The following is a 21,488-nucleotide window of genomic DNA, read 5'->3' on the forward strand; positions in this document are numbered from 1 at the left end:
AGGCTGGTTGCAAAATGTTTCAAACATATTCATGGTATTGAATATGATGAAACTTTCTCACTAGTGGCTATGGTCAAGTCTATAAGGATTTTAGTTGCCATTACAGCATTCCATGATTATGAAATCTGGCAAATGGATGTCAAAACAGCCTACCTTAATGGAAGCCTTTAAGAGGATATGTACATGACACAACCTGAGGGTTTTGTCAATCCAAGGAATGCTGGCAAGGTATGTAAATTGCGTCGATCCATTTATGGATTGAAGCAATCCTCTAGGAGATGGAATATCCATTTTGATGAAATAGTCACAGAGTATGGCTTTGTTCAAAATGAAGATGAACCGTGTGTTTACAAGAAGGTTAGTGGGAGCTATGTGGCATTCATAGTACTATATGTTGATGATATACTACTAATGGGGAATGACATACCTTCTCTAAAGGTTTTTAAGACTTGGTTATGGAGCAATTTCTCCATAAAAGACTTAGGAGAGGCATCCTACATTATAGGAATGAGGATCTATAGAGAAAGATCTAGAAGGATGACCGGTCTAAGTCAGAGCACATACATTCTAGGAATGAGGATCTTCAGAAATTGGACCTATCATGTATACAATGGTATGTACTCGCCCAGATGTCTCGTATGCTTTGAGCATGACAAGTAGATACCAGTCTAATCCGGGTGAAGGTCACTGGAAGGTAGTCAAGAATATTCTTAAGTACCTGAAAAGAACTTCAGATTCATTCTTGGTGTATGGAAGAGAAGAGAAACTCGTTGTAAAATGTTACACCGATGCAAGTTTCCAAACAGACAGAGATGATACTGTATCACAATCTGGTTTTGTGTTTTTGTCTAAATGGAGGAGCTGTAAGCTGGAAGAGTTCAAAGCAAGAAACAGTAGCTGATTCTACAATGGAGGCTGAGTACATTACAGCTTGTAAAGCAGCTAAGGAGGTCGTTTGGATTCGAAAATTCATTTCTGATTTGGGTGTGGTTCCATCGATCGCAGATCCCATTGATCTATACTGCGATAATAATGGAGCCATTGCACGGGCTAAAGAACCTAGATCACACTCCCGGGCCAAATATATACTCAGGAGATTTCACCTTATTTGAGAGATTAATGAAAGGGGTGATATACACATATATAAAGTGCACACAAATGATAACATTGCAGACCCACTGACCAAAGGCTTATCGCAGCAGAAGCACGATGGTTACACTAGTTCCATGGGTATTAGATATATGGGTGATTGGCTCTAGTGCAAGTGAGAGATTGTCAGTGTAGGTGCCCTAGAGGAAATACATTATTCTTTTAAATCTTTATGTCAGTTGATCATTCAATAAATGTATTTATTATGACCTTATTTACTGCGATATTTTGTTAGCATAATAAATGTCCTTAGAATCGTGATACACATTGTATAGTTTAAGTACATGACTTGAACTTGAGCTTATATAATATATCATATTCTTAAAGGTCCCTATTCGAGTATTATTATATAGGACAATAATAATATATAGATAGACTAGTATATTGTTTGACAAGATAACCACATCTCATTGGTTATAAGTATGCGGATACTAAAGTCAATACATAGGTACATGTGAGAGTACATGGTACTGGACAGACCCACAGTGAGATTCTTCATGTTTAAGAAAGTCATAAGAAAGACTCACAGTGATAATGGTGTAACGATCCTTTGACTTGAAATCATTATATTTCTATACGAAGATTAATATACTTTGACTACATTAAAAGTTACTTTTGATCGGGTGATGATAAAAGTGGACATAGGGTATATGATGAGTCGTATGAAAAATATGAATGACAGATAAAGGATTTAACCCTCCTATAATTAGGAGAGATATTATTGGCCTCTTGATTGAGTGAAATTATAAAAAGCATGATCATGCTCAAATAGTGATTTGTCTTGATAGTCTACTCATGGATCAAGTAAACCCGGATTAAATGTTGAAGATGATGACTAAATACATGCCTTGAGTATAATCTATAATGTGTATGGTTAAAGGGACTATATTACACGAAAAACATTAATCACGAAAGGTTTTATCTAATCAAGATTTAATTATTGTTTAATTGGGTAACAATCATGTATTACTAGATACCGCTTATTGTTTATAATTTTATTAGAGAATAAAATTATTGCAAATTACATAATACCCTATAGGGTCACAAAAATAGAGCACTTAATGAAATAATTAATTTAAATTATGGATTTAAATTAATTGATGATTATTTGAATTTTATTATAATTAAGTAAGATTTAATTGAGATAATATAAATTTGAATTAAAGGGAATGTTTTTGCCTATAATAATTAAGTATGACTTAGTTATTAATTAAATAATAGAAATTCGTTTTTATTATTTAATCCTATACCTACTAGGGTTGGGCTTTGCTGTTACGGGCCTTTTAACCAATCATTATAAATAGATAATGATAGGTTAAAGAGGCTTGTACATCCATTTCGAGAAAATCCTAGCAACAAAGAGAGGTAGAGGCAATTCGGATCGTCAAGAAGGAGGCTAGTACATCCATTCCGTAGTCAAGTTCGTGAGACGTTCTTGGAGGTGCTCGTGTGGATACCATAGAGGTGTTTCTCCGAGAGGTAGACACAAAGCGTGATAGCTAGGATCTCCGTTTAGTTCATGAAAGTTAAGCTCTTGAAATGTATGATTCGTTATCTCCATAATCTGCCCACAATTATACATGGATCATGTTCTTGGGTTTCGAATTTTTTTTATGTTTTATTTACGTTTATCCGCTGCATTTTATGCCTCGGAACCCAACATGTTAGAGCTTACTTATTTAGACCGAGTGTCTTACTCTATATTTAATTTGATATTTATTTTAATATATCTATAAAATATAATGATTTGAGATTTGATTAAATAACTCATTTCGATATACTAACTTTATACTTGTGAAAAATAACAAGAGTATATATATTTTAATTTTATAACTTTTTATTATATTTAAATTTAAAGTTCGGAGACAACTTTAATAAAAAAATTCATTTTAAACCCAAATTTCTTGTGTGACATAGCCAATTTTATCTATTCAACGAACCGAAGCATGATCTTCTAATCATAGTAATTTTAAAAATATATTTTTCTCCGTAACCATTGAACCATGTTAGCCTCTTTATACTAATTTTATAAAAGAATAATATAGGATATTCATAAGCGTAAAATATACGGTATCGATAGACGAACATTCGATAAATAAATAAACTCATCAAATAAATGAATAATCTTGATAAATAAAAAAATTTATGTTCTCGAATGTATTCATTCATCGAGATTTTACTATACATGTTTGTGACTTTTCCATACCCTTTTCAAAACCTTCCACAAATTTTCAGCACATCTGTAATTCAAAAGTCATTTGATTACCCTCCTTTTTCATTAATTTGGTAATTTGGTTGATTAATTATTTACCATTAAAACTGACGTTTAACTTATATATGTCTTATAACAAAATTAAATAGTTATATTTATTCCAACAAGAGAAAAATATCAAGGCCGATACAAAAACAACTCGGTTAACTTTTAGTCATTTATGGAAGGAGGTTGTAAAGAAATAGATTTGAGACCAAAAACTTTAAAGAAGAAGATTATTCTTTTCATCAAAATATATGTATATCATTCACGATCTTGTAATAAGAGTATAGGGTCATTCCCTATGAATCGATAATTAGCTTAAAATTATGAACATAAAATCATATTAATTAATAAATAATTTAAAATCATTCTATATCCCCGTAAATATATAATATGTGACGTCGAGTATTCCCATGCATTGCATGAGGGAAATAGGTACTACCGCTAATATTTGAACATGGCAAAAAGATATAAAAAACTCTTAAAACAACGCACATAATGATCATCGCCCATTTCACGTAAATTTTAAAATTTTCATTATTGATAAAAACTAAAAACATCTCGGTATGAAATGTTGAGCTACCATCATTAACAATAATCATGCTCCACTTTAATGATTTCGATCAATTCGTATTCCGTAGTTAATTCAAATTATTTATTTTATAGAGTAAAATGTTCAGTAAAGAAAATTAAAATAGTATTTTCTTTTATAATATAATCACTCTGAATATTACACGTTCTTCAAGATATTAGGAAATTTTAGGGGGTTTCAAGATATAATCACCCCCAAGTATTTTTCCTAAATTTTTGGAAATTTTTTATACATCCGGATATTGTTTTCTTAATATTTTAGGAATTTTTCTGTACCCACATCTATTTTTTCATAATATTTTCTAATATTTTAGGAATATTTTCGTACCTACAAGTATTTTTTGGTATTTGTTTCTAATATTTTTAGAATTATATTATACCAACGAGTTTTTACCCAATTTTCTTGATATCGTAAGAATTGTTTTATATCTACGGGCATATTTCCAATTTTTTCCAAATAGTTTAGGAATAGTTTTATACCTCTGGGTTTTTTTCTTAACTTTTCCTAATATTTAAAAAAAATTCTATACCAACGACTATTTTTCAAAAAAAATTATAATATGTTGACGTGGCATGTGGGACCCACGAGAGATTTTTGCTTTTAAATCGTGTGCTTTTATATCGTGTGCTTTTATAATAGTCAAACCACGATCAACATAGGTTCCCATTAACTAGTCTTATCCCGATTGGTGATTCTATTTTTTAAAATTCTTGTTCGATTATCCAAATGTACAGATTATGTTACCTACTAGTTTTAGCGATGTGTAGTTTTTTTATAAAATTATTAGAGTTTATATTGTGTGCTTTTTTAATAATCAAACCCGAGTCAACACAAGTTCCCATTAACTAGTCTTGTCCCGAGTGATGATTCTATATTTTAAAATTCTTATTCGATGAGCCAACCGTATGGATGATGTTACCTACTAATTTTAGTGATATGTAGTATTTTTAAAAAAATTCAAATTTTATTTGGTGTAATTTTATAATAGTCAAATCAAGGTCAAAACGGGTTCCCATTGACTAGTGTTCTCCCGAATAGTGGTTCTAATTTTTTTTAAAGTCTTGTTCGAAGATCTAACCATACGGATGTCAATACCTATAGATTTTATAGATGCGTAATATTTGTTTTTAAAAAACAGATTTTATATTGTGTGGTTTTATAATAGTGAAATCGCGATCAAAACTGGTTCACATTAACGAGTCTTGTCCCGAATGGTGGTTCTAACTTTTATAAACGTATTATTTTTAAATGTATTGATTTTATTACCGTATAATTTCTATAAAAAATCAAATTTATACGTTGTGGTTTAATAATAGTCAAACCGCGGTCAGAACTAGTTCCCGTTAACTAGTTTTGTCCCAAATGGTAGTTCCATTTTATTTTAAAAAAAAAAAAATCCAAATGTACGGCTGTTAGTACCTATTGATTTTATTATCATATAATTTTTTATGTAAAAAATTATATTTATACGGTGTGGTTTTATAATAGTCAAATCGCGGTCAAAACGGGTGCCCATTAACTAGTCTTGTCCTGAATGATAGTAATTATCAATTTAAATATATATCTTATTTTTAAATTTTAATATGCATTCCTAATTTTTGTTGTTTCATATTACAATATATTATATTATAAAATATAAAAAAATCAATCCTTATTATTTTATTTCACAAAATATTAACAGTGTGTACTTATAAAATATATAGGTAGTTAAAATCTCGCCAATTATTTTGCCCTACTTTCAACTTTTCCTTTATAAGCTTATATAACTACTTCTCTTTTCAACTTTATCTGCCTTTCACCTCTCCCTCTCCCCTCTCCTTCAATCATATTCATATATCTTAGTATTCCATTATTGATGTGTCTTTATTTTGAGATGGGGTGTTTGTTATAATTAGAGTGAATCTTATACTTTCAAGTATCATACAAAACACACTTCTTCAATTAGTTATATGTCTCACGGAAAGGAGCTCACCGTTGTTATCAAAGCTAGGGTTCTTGTTGTTCGCCCTTTCTAGGTTATTTTTCTACTTTTTACTGTATATTTATATGCACACCACCTGTTTGATAAAATTTTCATGACAACTTTTTTGGGTTTATAAGTTTATAAGATATACTCATATGCTAATTTGCTTCTTTGATGAGATTAATTAATTAGGGTATCTTATTAAATATTTATGGAATTAAAACTACAATAAAATTATTTTTACAAGCAAATAAAATCATATAACTCACCAATAAATCACACAATTCCAATCCAACCTACCAACATATCATAAATAATTAAATAACAATCAGTAACCGCTCCCAAAATGAATAGACACATTTTATTTATTTACTTAAACCTTTATTACACTTCCAATTATTAGAAATAAAATAAAAATACACAGTCAAGGTTATGAGGGGAGAGAAAGTCAAATGCATTTATAATCTAATCTATGTATTTTATATTTCTTAATTAAATTAAATGAATGGGTGAGATTTAAAGTTGAAGAGAGGAATGGATGGCTAAGATCTAGTTTCTAGTTATTATTTTTAAGGAATGTTTTTATTTCATCATGAGCCTATATATATATATATATATATATATATATATATATATATATATATATATATATATATATATATATATATATATAACAAAACAACCTATATTTGAAAACAACTTATATTTGAAAATAACAAAACAAACTTAAAAAGATACTATAACAATAAAGTCTACAATAAATTATAAATTTTATAACTTGAGATTTTATATTTTATTTTTGATCAATAATTTACATTTGAAATGTTATACAAACTAGACCTTATCAAGCCATGTAACACTATAGTTAATAATTTAGAGTTATTTCTACCAAACTTAATTAATAATATAATTTAGTAACAAATTTTGAATTAAACTCTAATTTTTCATGTATTCAATATAAGTTTAAAATCCATAGACATATAATAAACATAAAAAGAAATTAATATTTAAATATCAACATTCCAAATACATCTCAAACTATAACAAACTATAGTTACATACAAATCAAAAATAATAATCTAAATATATATTAAACAAGTTTTTAACACCATTATTAAAATATTTAAAATTCCTAATTGTATATGTGAAATATTGTAAATTTATGTTTAGTAAATTTAAATTCATTGGTATTTAATAATTTAGAAATATAAGTTTTTATTTTTTATGTAAGTAGTTATCTATATTAAGATTAGTTCATACTTTTCTAAAATAAACTTTCCCTACATTTCATTAAAAAATAAATGTTATGTTATAAGTATGTAGATTTTTTAATTTTTTGAAGTTGGTTTTCTAAATGTTTATATATAGATTTTTGAATACATTAAAATAATTGTTTAAATCAATGAAAGATGTAGTTGGGTTATTTATGAATATTGTATTGTATGTTAGATTAAAGTTCTAATTTTATAATAATGATAATGTAACAAAGATGTGCGTTTATAAAGTAAGTAGGTTTTTAGGTTAAAATTGTTTTATTTAGAAGTACGTATTTAGGATAAAATTGATTTTATTTAGAAAGTATGTTATGACCTTTTAAATGTCAGTCACAACGTTTATAAGTGTATATGTAGGTTATAATATCTTAATAAGAATATTTATTACAACTTTATAAATGTTATTGTTCTAAAATAAGAGTGCCTAAATGATGATAGTTAAATTTTCTCAATTCTCACTCACCCAGCAAACACTTCACCCATAAAACAGAAGCACTACTTGTTCCAAAGGTCATCAAAATAAGAACTCTAATCTTACTTACTTGTTAATACAGGCCATTCATATATATATCACAATTAGGATCCAACTTAATGTATGATGATGCAAATATGTGTACATATATTCTAATTTATATGAGAATAAGAACCACAAACGGAAATAAAATCAGAGACTTGAATGTATATATAAATGTACTAGTAGGCAAAAAAGAAACACTGCAAAAATCTCTCTAAAAATAATGAAAAATCATCAAATAAAACAAAAGAAAAAAAACAGCAGTCCACATATATATTCTAAAAAGAGGTGGGATTTTTTCAATCCTTCATAATAAACATAAAAATAAATTATGAAATGTAACCTAGCTAGTTCACCACGATCAGGATGGGAGCCACTAGGAATTATTAGGATAATGCTCCTCATGTTGCCTATGTGAAGCTAGTTGATCAATGCTGTAAGGCCTGTTCATGACATCTGCACCACCACTGATAGCACTACCACCAATGCCACCACCATCAAAGTTTTCACTACTGCAGATGCTAGTACTGCCAATGGCACTGGTATAATTATATGCATTGTCCCTTATCATTGGAGTACCACAAATATCCTCAACAGCGTCACCTTTGAAACTGCTATCAAAGCCACTACCAAAGTTACCACCACCACCACCAATGTTACTAGTACAAAAGTTACCACCAATAGCGCCACTAGCACTACGAATTCCACTTATAAAGTTCCCGCCACCAAGGCCATAACTAAAACAACCACTGCAGCTACTAATTCTATCAGTACTGATGCTACCACTAGCACCACCAGTGCAACAACTGAAACTACCAGCCATGCGACCACCACTGTCACTACTAAGTTTATCCAATATACCACCAATGCCATCATTAAAGCTACCATCCATGCCACGACTAAAGCTACCAAAATTGCTACCACCTCTAATTCCATTATTAAAGTTACCACCAGTGGCACTACTTAATTTAGCAGGAATTCCACCACCAACACCAACAACTCTACCACCAAATCCCCTGCTAAGATTACGGACACCAATTCCACCAATTGTACTACTATTATCACCACCGCCAATGCCATTAATTCGGCTACTAAGGTCACTGCTACGGGTGCCACCAATTCCACCACTAAAGCTGCTAGCCATGCTACCACCAATGCCACTACTAAGCCTACCCAATTTACCACCAATGCAACCACCATTGATGCCATTATTATCGTTGCCACCAACGACTCTTAAATTAGTACGAACTCCGCCACCAACAATTCCACCACTAATTCCATTACTAAGATTACTAGTGCCACCCATCGGACTAGTAAAATTACCACCACCAATTCTACCACCAACAATAGTACTACTTGATTGAAAAAAAGCATAACTACTTTTCGAATAGTTTCCCATGTCTTCACGTGGTGCAATCACAGGGCGGACATGATTGTGAGTACCTTCATAAGTGGTGATGACAGTGGAAGGATCGTCTGCTGACCTTTCCACCCTCTTCTTCACACCACATCCATCACTAGTGCAACGATAGTAGTTCCTGTTTATTCCGAAACAAACATTATTTGCATGACCGACACAAAATCTAGACTCTAAATCTTTATAAATGATAGATTAAATTAAGCAGTCAAACCTTGGGAAAGGGCTGTGTTTCACAGCTTTTTGGCCGTATTTCCTCCATCTAAATCCATCGTCCATGTTATCGATATCAGTCCTAGTTAGGAAAACATATTTATGCTCTTTTTTCTTTCTGGTGCTCATATTCTTGGCCTTAAGCCTGCATATCAACATACCCCAAAGACAACGACATTCATTGAACATAAATTCAGTAAATTAATAGACATGCACACTATGTAAGATTCTGAGCAACATGTCTGTAAATCAAATCGAGCTTTAAATTTGTAAATACCCGAAAAAGAAAAACATAAACAAAAAATTATGTACAGTTAAATAAACTTACAGTTTCTTATTCTTGTCCTGGACCTTCTCCTCTTCAAGGCCATGAGAAATCTGTTTACTGATCTGATCCCCTGTCACTGTTTCATTCGAAGAAGAAGAATTCATGGAGGAACTATCAGGAGTTGCATGGGTATTAATAATCTGCGATGTGACTCCCAGCGCTGGAGCTGGTACAAAAGGTTCTGGTTGAGGTTGAAGTGCACCAGGAAGCTGCACAACCGACGATGGAGCTCCAAAATCGAAAATCGATGTATTTGTAGGAAAATAAAAATCTCGATTTCTTAACATTTCTGCTAAACCAAAACTTTCAGTATTAAATGGTATGTCAAATATATCTGATGATGAAGCTTGATGAGTAGGTGGATTGATGATTTGTTGCCCGGGAAATGGTGGTAATGATGATTGATTGGTGTTAACATTGGTGTTGTAGAATATCTGTTGGTGCTTGTTCTCCATTTGATATCTGTTCAAATCAAAAGCTTATTAGATTCTTATTCTACCATCAAACTCTTCATTTCAACAACATTGTAGTGCAAAAAAGTTTACAAATAAAATACTTCAAAATTAAAAGTACATGCCACAAATTCATCTTTTTTATATGTTAATACAGAAGATTACCGGCAAAAATATAGGTGACTAAGTGTACCTAAACATGTGAATATGGGGTCATAAATTCATAGTCATGCTTAATGGAAACAGAGGACCAGAGTCAAGTGGGAAGTATGGCAAAAAGAACGGGTAAAAATTGTAAAAAATGGGAATTAAAGGTTATGGAGAGGCAAAAATTTTGAAATTTTGGACATTTGCACAAAAATTAAGGATTTTTTATCACAGATCTTGAATTCGAACAATGATGTAGGATGATTTTCACAATGATATAAAGAGGGCAAAAGAAATAAATCTATATTCATAGTGATGTATTCAACTAGTCAAGTAATGGACAGTTCTTTTGCACACGTCATAATCTCTCATACACATATATATATATATATATGAAGTTGGTAAAACAAGGGATAGCTTGCATACCAGAGGGCTCAGATGAATTCAGCTTCAGGGAGAGAATTCAACAGAAATATATTTCAACAATGAAGTATACTGATATAAAATAAGAACAATGAAAATATGAAGTTTATAGAGTCAAATGGAAAAGCATAGTCCAGAGGAAGACAACTGGACAAAATGTCTTTTATGTGAAAAAGAGTTGACATTGTATGCCAATATCAACTACAGTTAAATTTTACAAATTAAAGTCAATTCTCATGCTAGAATACAAGAATTATAGATGCCCCTATTTATTATGTAATGTATTCATCATTTTTATTTATGTTTACCCTCTATACAACCAATGCTACAATAAATTTATAATAAAATATTTTTTATGCTTAGATTAACCCCAAACTACAATTAGATTCTAATAATACTAATTTTAAAGATATAATCAAAGATTTATGATATATCATAATTAATATTTAATACATAAATTAACAATTTATATGATATTACACTCTCTTTTATAGTCTATATAAAAGAATATAGAAGATTATACCCGAAATCAATAGGTGAGATTTTTGGATCTAAAATTGAAAATTATTTGTGTCATTAACAAAATTTTATTCAAGTATAAAAGTTATATTTCAATAATTTAATTTAACATTTTTTTTAATAAAGATTATTTTCATAAGTAAAAATTAGTCAATTTCTATTTTTTGTGGTCCAAGTAGATGAAAATATTTGTTAATCCATAAATAAAAATCCGTATGAGTTCTACCATTAGATATAATAAATTGAGCATCTAAAGCATCACCATAAAATTCTAAAATTTGTCCACACTACAATGAATCTCGCCATTTACGAAGATTTTTTTGAACTGAAATCGATGTAATTAAGCCATTTACGACGGAAAAAAATCGTCGTTCTTGATCGAGTAGTAAGTTCATTTTTTTGTCACAAGATAAAATTACGTTACAAGATAAAAAAAATTTGTCACAAGATAAAAACTAATTTCAACAAAAATTAATTAATTTGAGAACAATATCATAAATAATTAATTTCTTAGTTGGTTGGTTGTTGGTTGATATAATAAATAATTATCATTATATTCTAAAATAGATAAATGAGACATCTACATGTAATATTAAATAAATTGTCTTTATTGACTAGTGTCAACAATGTAATTTCATGTTCATATTATATATTTACTAAAGTAACGTCTAAGATTCAATTCTCATTCTTAACATATAGTATAATTAAATATTTACACTATTTATTTTCAAGATTAGAGTAGAATATCATGGTCGCGAAAAATATAAAGTATGTAAATAAGTATATATATATATATATATATATATATATTGAAATTCTATGCTTAAGGGAGTCATTCCACACTAAAAAGAATTTTTAAAAGTTATCAAATATTTATCAAATACCATATTTACGAAACATGTTCTCAATGAGCATATGATCTCTTATATATATAATACTGCAACGTCAAGGTTTTGGAGAAATATTTTATTAATAATTACTATTTTACCCATGTATTCTACTAAATATTGAAAATTGTTCGAACCCATGTCAACTATTTGTAAATTTATCACAACAACCACTTGAGCTAGAGATGCATTTGTTTAAGTCTTCGTAACATCAAGATTGAGGTAAAGTTTACTTATTTACATGGAGTGACTTACTCTATATTTACTTTGTGATTCGTTTTAATATATCTATAAAATATAATGATTGGAGACTTGATTAAATAACTTATTTCGATATAGTAATTTTATACTCTTGTTATGTTAGTGTAGGTGCACTAGAGGCAATACATTATTCTTTTAAATCTTTATGTCAGTTGATCATTCAATAAATGTATTTATTATGACCTTAATTACTGCGATATTTTGTTAGCATAATAAATGTCCTTAGAATCATGATACCCATTGAATAGTTTAAGTACATGACTTGAACTTGAGATTATATAATATATCATATTCTTTAAGGTCCCTGGTCGAGTATTATTATAGAGGACAATAATAATACATAGATAGACTAGTGTGTTGTTTGACAAGATAACCACATCTCATTGGTTATAAGTATGGGGATACTAAAGTCAATACATAGGTACATGTGAGAGTACATGGTACTCGACAGACCCACATTGAGATTCTTCATGTTTAATAAAGTCATAAGAAAGACTCACACTGATAATGGTGTAATGATCCTTTGACTTGAAATCATTATATTTCTATACGAGGATTAATATACTTTGACTACATTAAAAGTTACTTTTGATCGGGTGATGATAAAAGTGGGCATCGGGTATATCATGAGTCGTATGAGAAATATGAATGATAGATAAAGGATTTAACCCTCCTATAATTAGGAGATATATTATTGGCCTCTTGATTGAGTGAGATTATAAAAAGCTTCACCATGCTCAAATAGTGATTTGTCTTGATAGTCTACTCATGGATCAAGTAAACCCGGATTAAATGTTTAAGAGGATGACTAAATACATGACTCGAGTTTAATCTATAATATGTATGGTTAAAGGGATTATATTACATGAAAAACATTAATCACGAAAGGTTTTATCTAATCACGATTTAATTATTGTTTAATTGAGTAACAATGATGTATTACTAGATACCGCTCATTGTTTATAATTTTATTAGAGAATAAAATTATTGCCAATTAAATAATAGCCTATAGGGTCACACAAATAGAGCACTTAATGCAATAGTTAATTTAAATTATGGATTTAAATTAATTGATGATTATTTGAATTTTATTATAATTAAGTAAGACTTAATTGAGATAATATAAATTCGAATTAAAGGGAATGTTTTTTCCTATAATAATTAAGTATGACTTAGTTATTAATTAAATAATAGAAATTCATTTTTATTATTTAATCACATACCTACTAGGGTTGAGCTTTGCTGTTATGGGCCTTTTAACCAGACATTATAAATAGATAATGATAGGTTAAATAGGCTTGTAACATTTTGGAAAAAACCCTAGCAGCAAAGGAGGCTAGTACATCCATTCTGTAGTCAAGGTCGTGAGACGTTCTTGGAGGTGCCCGTGTGGATACCATAGAGGTGTTTCTCCGAGAGGTAGACACAAAGCGTGATAGCTAGGATCTCCGTTGAGTTCGTAAAAGTTAAGCTCTTGAAAGGTATGATTCGTTATCTCCATAATCTGCCCACAATTATACATGGATCCTGTTCTTGGGTTTCAAAATTTTTTTGTTTTATTTACGTTTATCCGCTGTGTTTTATGCCTCGGAACCCAATAATGGTATCAGAGTTACGTGTATAAGGGGCTGATTTGGTTACGTGTTTATTATATTTTTACAAGTATGCATGTGTGATGAGTCTGCCATTATAACAGTTATGTTATATGAGTCTGCCATGATAACAGTTATGTTATATGAATGATATGATGAATCTGTTAATGATCTATATGATCATACTAGTTTGTTTAAGATCTATCATAACTCATATATATGCGATTTCTTATAATATGTATACTGATACATGTTTTTGGTAATTGGGATATGGGTCGTGTGTATACTGATACATGCTTCTGGAATAGTATTCTGATACATGTTTTGCTAGTATTCTGATACTTGATTTTGCAAAAATTTCCGCCATCGGGGGGCTCGCTGCGGTTTAGGGTTTCGTTTTAATTTGTGCTTATGACATATGCTTATTTATTATTCTTGATTGGATCATGAAAAGTAATAAATAGTATGTCATCTTTATATGATCTATCATGTTCTTTAATGGTTACTTGAGCATGGTGCATAGTTATGGCCTTAAGACCTTAGTTGTAATGGTTCAGTACACCATAGATTGGCTATGGCAACCAGATTTCTAAAAAATTATCCAAAAATGTTGCAAATGAGATAATACATCACATGTATTGCAAGGACTTTTAAAAATATTGCAAATGAACTATAAAAAGTGGGAGGAGTCAAAAATTAACATTCTACGACAATGAATATTTTAAAGCGTTGCAGTATGTCTAAATTTTGGGCCAAAGTTATTGGCGGGCTTCAAAATTATTTGAGTTAATATTTTACCGGGCTAACCAAAACAACAAAGATAAGAAAAAAAAAACACAACACACCAACAAGACGCTAACACACTCAGAGGAAAAGTCAAGATCTTGAAAAAGATTGAAATTACAAAAAGGTAAAATAAACCCCAAATCCTTTTCTCCCGAATCGATTGTGTATCTTCTTATTTAATCGAGCATATATTTTCTTCTTTGTTCAATTTGATTGGGCCCTATTTGATATGGATTGTGTAAATTCTTCTTCAATCGAGTCATTATATTTTTGTATGTATCATGAGTTTTGAAACATTAATATTATAAATCATTGATGTGTTGATTAGAATCACTAGGATTTCAGAGTAACAATTTTTTTTCAATTTGATATGGATTGTGTATATTTTTCTTCAATCGATTAGGCATTTCAGAGTAACAATTTGTCAAATACGTGGAGTCTGCAATAGTGTAGACTCACAATTCAAGAGTGGCACCGGTAGTTTACATCACAGATGAAGCAGATAGATTGCCAATAGAAGACTCAAGTCGACTTGATGACATCAAACAACTTCTTCTTCTTGATACTCTATATGTCTTCAATATTAGGGGTACGTGATTTGTCTGAATAATGTGTGTTGTCTGATAAGAGTAGAAAGTCAAAATGAGGAAGGTTAATAGTATTAGGAGGGTTGACTTTAGTGTGTGCTATTGTAATGGAAAATCCCCTGGAATGGAGAACACTTCCAAGCTGAAGCATTGGAGTGGCATGGAGTTGTAGCGGAAACAATACCAAAACCAAACGGTGAGACCTGCCATAGTTTTGCATCTCCATCTTCTCTCTGCTTTGGTACATAGCAGAATTATCTAAGGCTTTGCCAAAATTTCAATATAAAATTTGTATATTTCCATTCCAGCATTACTTGGTAGAACCTTATATTAGTTGTATATGATGCTTTAGAATTATATGTGTATAAAGGAATGGGTAATGTTTAACCTATTCATATCTCCTTGTTGGGTAAGGTTGATGTTGAAAGTATTTTGTATAACTAAAAGACAAACAGTCGGTACCACAGTTACATAGGCTACACCAACTGATGTATGATGATCGTGATTATGATACAAATGATTCAGACTTATTCAGGGTATCTTGAGCTGATTTTCTCTTTTGGTTCAGGTGTATGGAAACACTCCAAAAGTGAGGGAAATGATGATTATGGACTTCTCATCAGTGAGAAATCAAGAAAATATGCTTGTTGCCACAGCAAACAAGTATAGGTTAATAATTTTTTCGATATTTTCAATTGCACTTGATATATTGTCAGTTTCCTCTTTTATTGTCAAACCCATCAATGTGATTCTTACAGTACACATAATTTCATTAGTGTCTTATAGTTCATCTATCATATCAATAAATGGGTCTACAAGCTACTTTCACTTTTAATTGCTCTGTACCCTATAACTTATTACACTCATGTTGTGAATCAGTTAATTTGCGTTGTCCTAGCTATTGGTTGGTTCATTGTCATCCCACAATGATGTACATTATGTTTGACAGAAGTTATTTAAAGGGCTTGGTTAAATTTAAAGGTAATTCCTTCTGGGGCACGGTAGAACCTCCCTGTTGGATTCTTCATCTATTATATTCAGGCCCTAAAGAATCTAAGGATAAAAAAAATATCATCAAAATTCAGCTTAAAGTTCTGTTGTATTGTAATAACTGGTTGAGAAGTATTATGCCCTCAATTCCAAGACTAAAATTGCATAGCCCTCAAGTCTTGTGCTCATATTACTAGGGTAGTTACATTTGAGGAAACCTTCATAACATTGGGTTTGCAGTTCAGCAATTTTTTCTTGTTTCAGATTGTGTCGCTTATCTTCCAATTTCAAGTAGCTGGCATTCAAAAGAATTTAGCATACTGTTTATGGCATTTAGTGCTTAGGCTGACATTTCTGGTTATCTTTTTTCATCTTTGTAAAGAATCGAGGATTATAGTTTCATTTTTGCTAATTGTAGAAGTAACTTATCTCCGTCTCACTGCAAGAATCTAATGGATGACAAGCTTTCCTACACAGAGAAGCCATTTTTCCTATGTGAATTATACTCGTTCAGGACTACAGTACCCCACGACACGAACATACCCAGCCACCCAGGACCTTCCATTAGTTTATTCTTCACCTGTGTTCATTCAGGCACCAGGTGAGAAAGGGATTGCAGGTAATTTATTGCAAAGAGGCAAAGAGTTATTCATTTCTTGAAGGCAGCTATCAGGAGGCGAACTTCTGAGGTATAAAGCTGAAAATAGTAATTTACATCTATGCTTTGGTTTTATCTGCATGAGGTGTATTTATAAAGTTATATCATGTTCATACTTGCAGGGTTTATTTATGAAGGTGTATTTGAGTTTGTGTTTGTAGGACATGTTCCCCGCTATAAGATTGCTGCTACTAAGTTGAACGAGGAGACAGAGAAGCGTGCCTACCCTCCTGCATATGATATCTCTGGATGAATTTGGCAGGAAAATAGAATAACTTGGTAGATAAATGATATTTGGAAGTGAATAAGCTAAATGTAGATTACTATTAGTTTTGTTTATTACTTAATTTGGTGTAGCTATTTGAACTTTTGTATTAGCGTTCCTATCTTGAATTCATTTTCTATTCGACTTAAATTATGATGTTTTTTGATGATGTTGTGACAGCCTGAGAGCTGCTTTTGAATTGGTCATGGTACCTTTGAATGACATTGCTTGCTTTTGTGGCATACTAGATGTCTGGATTGCTTATTTATAATAAGATCATACCATTTTTTTAAAATAATTTGTTGCAATTGTATCAAAATATGTTGCCATTAACAACTACATCAGTAATAAAATATTGCAATTGGTTCAAAAATGTTGCAATATTTGTCAAATTTTACCTAAATTTCATTACAATTGGAACAAATAATGTTGCCTTAAGGTGGTTAATTTGCTGACAAAAATAGATATTGCAATGATTTAACTGTGTTGCTGTAAAATAAATTTTGTTGCTAAATATTGTCTATTGCAATGAGGTTGTGTTGTTGCTATACTTTGCTTAAAACGTTACTATAGGACCTCTATTGCATCACCACCGGATGCAACGCCAAAATTTTTTATATTTGTTGCCATATTTTCTACTGCAACGTAAAAAGCGATTTAGGAAATAAATTTCTGCTGTTGCTATATGCATTCTATGGTGTAGTGGTTTATTCTTTTGGCTTGTAATAAATACGACTTGCATGTCATTTTCTATTTGTAGTTGTTTTATCTCGAATGTAACTCGAGTTCTTTTGTAAGTTCATTAGTATAATTCTTAATGTAACATCCAAGAAGGACAAGGGAACAAAGAGGCATCCTATGGAGGCCAAAGAGACAATGGAAGCAATAGAGAAGACATATGTAATAGTTATTTCTTACACCATAGATTGACCTTGATCTTTTTATTAGCCTGAAAAGATCACATAGGATTGGGCCATAACTATTGCACATTTACTTTACGCACTTTTCATAAGATGTATAAATAGTATGTGTAGAGTAGAAAATGCATGTTTTAATTAGATTAATGATGCATGTATGTATTAGATACATCACCCATGCCATGCCTTTAAACAAGATAAAATCTGTAACGACTCAAGATTTAAAATTAACAAACGATCATGAGATTCTCGTGTTTATGAAACACGGAATAAAATACGAATTTTCTTTATTTCTGACATGGGGTGATTTTGTCAACAACGGGTTCATAGAACTTGTAAGGCTGTGTATTTTAAGCGAGACCGAGGTGACTCCTATACTACCTGGAAATCAAACCATTGCCGACTATTGATTTGAAGTACTTTATTCAAGGAAAAATTGGGAATCTCTTTATGATGGGATCATGATCATTCTAAATTAAAAATCCCTAAGTAAAAATATTAAGTTTTAATCAGATGCTTTCCAATGAATGAACACCCATTGAATCCTAGATCGATAAAGGGAAGGGTTGTTAGTGGCAGGGGATTTCTATCTATCGTGGTGAAATGCGGCGAATATAAATGATTATATTCGGATGTTGTATCATTGGGTCTAACTTACTTAGAAGCATAGAGTTTGGTTAAAATCTATTAGATAGATAAGATCAATTGTTGTTCACCAAACTATCCAAGAATTATGTATGATATAATTGACAACTGTTGTCTACCTAAATAATCAGGTTTTAAGGACTACCAGTGGTTGACTTAGGACATGACGAAATATGGATCTTGGCTGACTAGAAAGATTTATGGGATATTTTACGAATTAATATTTAGGGCTATTAATTTGATAAAAAATAATGGGAGATTTATTATGAATATATCATAATCATATGAACATAAAATTTTAACTCAGACAATCTAATATTTATTTTGTGCTTTTATTATTGTAGATACTAAGTAATGGTAAACAACACAAACACGTTATCCGTACGTTCAGTCCTTGAGAAGGACAAGCTGACAGGAGAAAACAACTTCCTAGACTGGCAGAGGAATTCGAGGATTTTCCTCAGGCATGAGCGCAAACTTTATGTCATTGATATTCCTCCTCCAGACCCCCTTCCTGAGGGTGCTAGTGCTGATGAACGAGCAGCACACACAAGGGATGAGAATGATGCAAATGATGTTGCATGTCTTATGTTGGCAACTATGAGTGGAGCTTCAAAGACAATATATGCATATGGATGCATATACTATCAATGAGCACTTGCAAAGCATGTTTGTAAGCCAAACTCGTCAAGAAAGGTTCAACACGAGTAAGTCACTTTTTAATTACAAACAAAGGGCAAGTGAACCAGTTGGCCCACATGTTCTGAAGATGATTAGTTACATTTAGGACCTTGAAACTTTGGGTTTCCCGATTGGTCCGGAAACTGGTATTGACCTAATCATGAATTCTTTGAACAACAAATTCACTCAGTTTGTTGTAAACTATAATTTGAATAAATTTGAAAAAACACCTACTGAATTGTTGCATATGTTGAGAACATATGACACCAACATGAAGACAGCTGAACCTGCTCCCATACTGATGGTGGGAAATAAAGGTAAGGCCAAAGGTAAAGGCAAGTGGAAGGGTAAGAAGAAGATTGGATATGATTTTACACCCAAGCCAAAGTCAGGTCACAAACAGGCTTTAAAGCCTAAAGGTGGTGTGGCCAAGGGTGAATGTCACTACTCTAAGAAAGCTGGTCACTGGAAGAGAAACTGTACAATTTACTTGGAGGATCTGAAGAAAATGAAAGCAGTTCAGATTTTTGAATCAGGTATTTATGTTATAGAAGTCAATTTGTCTATTTCCACATCCTGGGTATTTGATACTGGATGTTCTTCTCATATTTATATAAATGTGCAGGGCTTGTAGAGAAGTAGGACGTTGGCTAAGGGAGAAGTGGACCTAAGAGTAGGCAATGAAGCAAAAGTTGCTGCTTTAGGTGTAGGGACTTATTATTTATCTTTTCCCTCTGGGCTTGTTTTAGAACTAGAAGATTGTTTTTACGTGCCTGCGATTCGCAGAAACATTATTTCTGTTTCTTGTTTGGACAAGAAAGGTTTTTCGTTTACAATAAATAAAAATCGTTGCTCTTTTGCTTAGAATGATTTAACCTATGGTGTTGCACGTTTATTTAATGGTTTATATGTTCTTGATTTAGATAATCATGTATGTAATATAGAAAATAAACAACTTAAAATGAATGACTCAAATCAAACATACCTCTGGCATTGTCATCTAGGCCACATAAATGAGAAACGCATATCCAAATTACATAAGGATGGATACTTGGATAAGTTTGATTTTGAATCATACCAAGAATGCGAATCTTGTTTGCTTGGTAAGATGACTAAATCCCCTTTCACTAGTAAGGGTCAAAGGGCCACTAAATGTCTGGAGCTAATATATAGTGATGTATGTGGCTCAATGCATGTGATTGCTAGAGGAGGCTACTACTACTTCATAACATTTACTGATGATTTTAGTAGATATGGATATGTATATCTTATGAAGAACAAATCCAATTCTTTTGAAAAATTTAAAGAATACAAGGTTGATAATGTACCATACCACAACATGTTTTAATTATGTTAGCATAGGTCTCGTAAAGTGTTGCCACTACATATATTAATAAAAATATTAATTTTTTTATTAAAAAATAAATAAATAAATGCTGATGTGGCAGAGCTGGGTCCCCACACTGCTGACATGGCAGGTGGACCCTGCTGACGTGGCAGGTGAGTCACCCCATGTGGGTCCCACCTTACTGACATGGCAGGTGGACCCCTGCTGACGTGACAGGTGGGTCCCCCATGTGGGCCCCACTCTATTGACGTGGCAGGTGGGTCCCCCATGTGGGCCCCACCCTGCCAGCTGACGTGGTAGGGGCCCTGCTAACGTGGCAGGGGGTCCCAATGTGGGCCCCACTCTGCTGACGTGGCAGTGGGACCCTGCTGACGTGGCAGGGGGGTCCCTCATGTGGGCCCCACTCTGTTGACGTGGTAGTGGTCCCTTGCTGATGTGGCAGTGGTGAAGTATTAATCAAAAATTTTCAGAAATTTTGCACTACCCAGACCTCCTACAGGATAAAGTTGAGTGCAAACCACTATACCAAGGAAGACAATGTGTTTTATTCCACATTATTTAAATAAAACCTTATAGAAATAATTCATTTCTAGTTAAAGTAAAGGCTCTTTTAACTCCTTTAATTT

At 31.7% G+C, this 21,488-nt stretch overlaps 1 protein-coding gene and 1 long non-coding RNA gene across 2 annotated transcripts; one reads left to right on the top strand and one right to left on the bottom strand.

Moving 5' to 3' along the window:
• Positions 1-8,122: 8,122 nt before the first annotated feature.
• LOC141660573 (uncharacterized) lies at positions 8,123-10,834 on the bottom strand. Its single transcript, XM_074467565.1, has 5 exons — positions 10,730-10,834; positions 9,705-10,166; positions 9,378-9,521; positions 8,992-9,284; positions 8,123-8,745 (listed from the first exon to the last, which is right to left on the bottom strand). The coding sequence occupies exons 2-5, from the start codon at positions 10,157-10,159 to the stop codon at positions 8,123-8,125; spliced, it is 1,515 nt and encodes a 504-aa protein (XP_074323666.1). The 5' UTR covers positions 10,160-10,166; positions 10,730-10,834.
• A 5,680-nt stretch (positions 10,835-16,514) lies between these two features.
• Positions 16,515-17,513, top strand: LOC141661647 (uncharacterized). The gene is made up of 2 exons (XR_012550070.1): positions 16,515-17,037; positions 17,129-17,513. It is a non-coding gene; the product is annotated as an uncharacterized LOC141661647 (long non-coding RNA).
• The last annotated feature ends 3,975 nt before the right edge of the window (positions 17,514-21,488 follow it).

The sequence above is a fragment of the Apium graveolens genome, chromosome 5 (assembly GCF_009905375.1).
Source record: "Apium graveolens cultivar Ventura chromosome 5, ASM990537v1, whole genome shotgun sequence".
NCBI classification, from domain to species: domain Eukaryota; kingdom Viridiplantae; phylum Streptophyta; class Magnoliopsida; order Apiales; family Apiaceae; genus Apium; species Apium graveolens.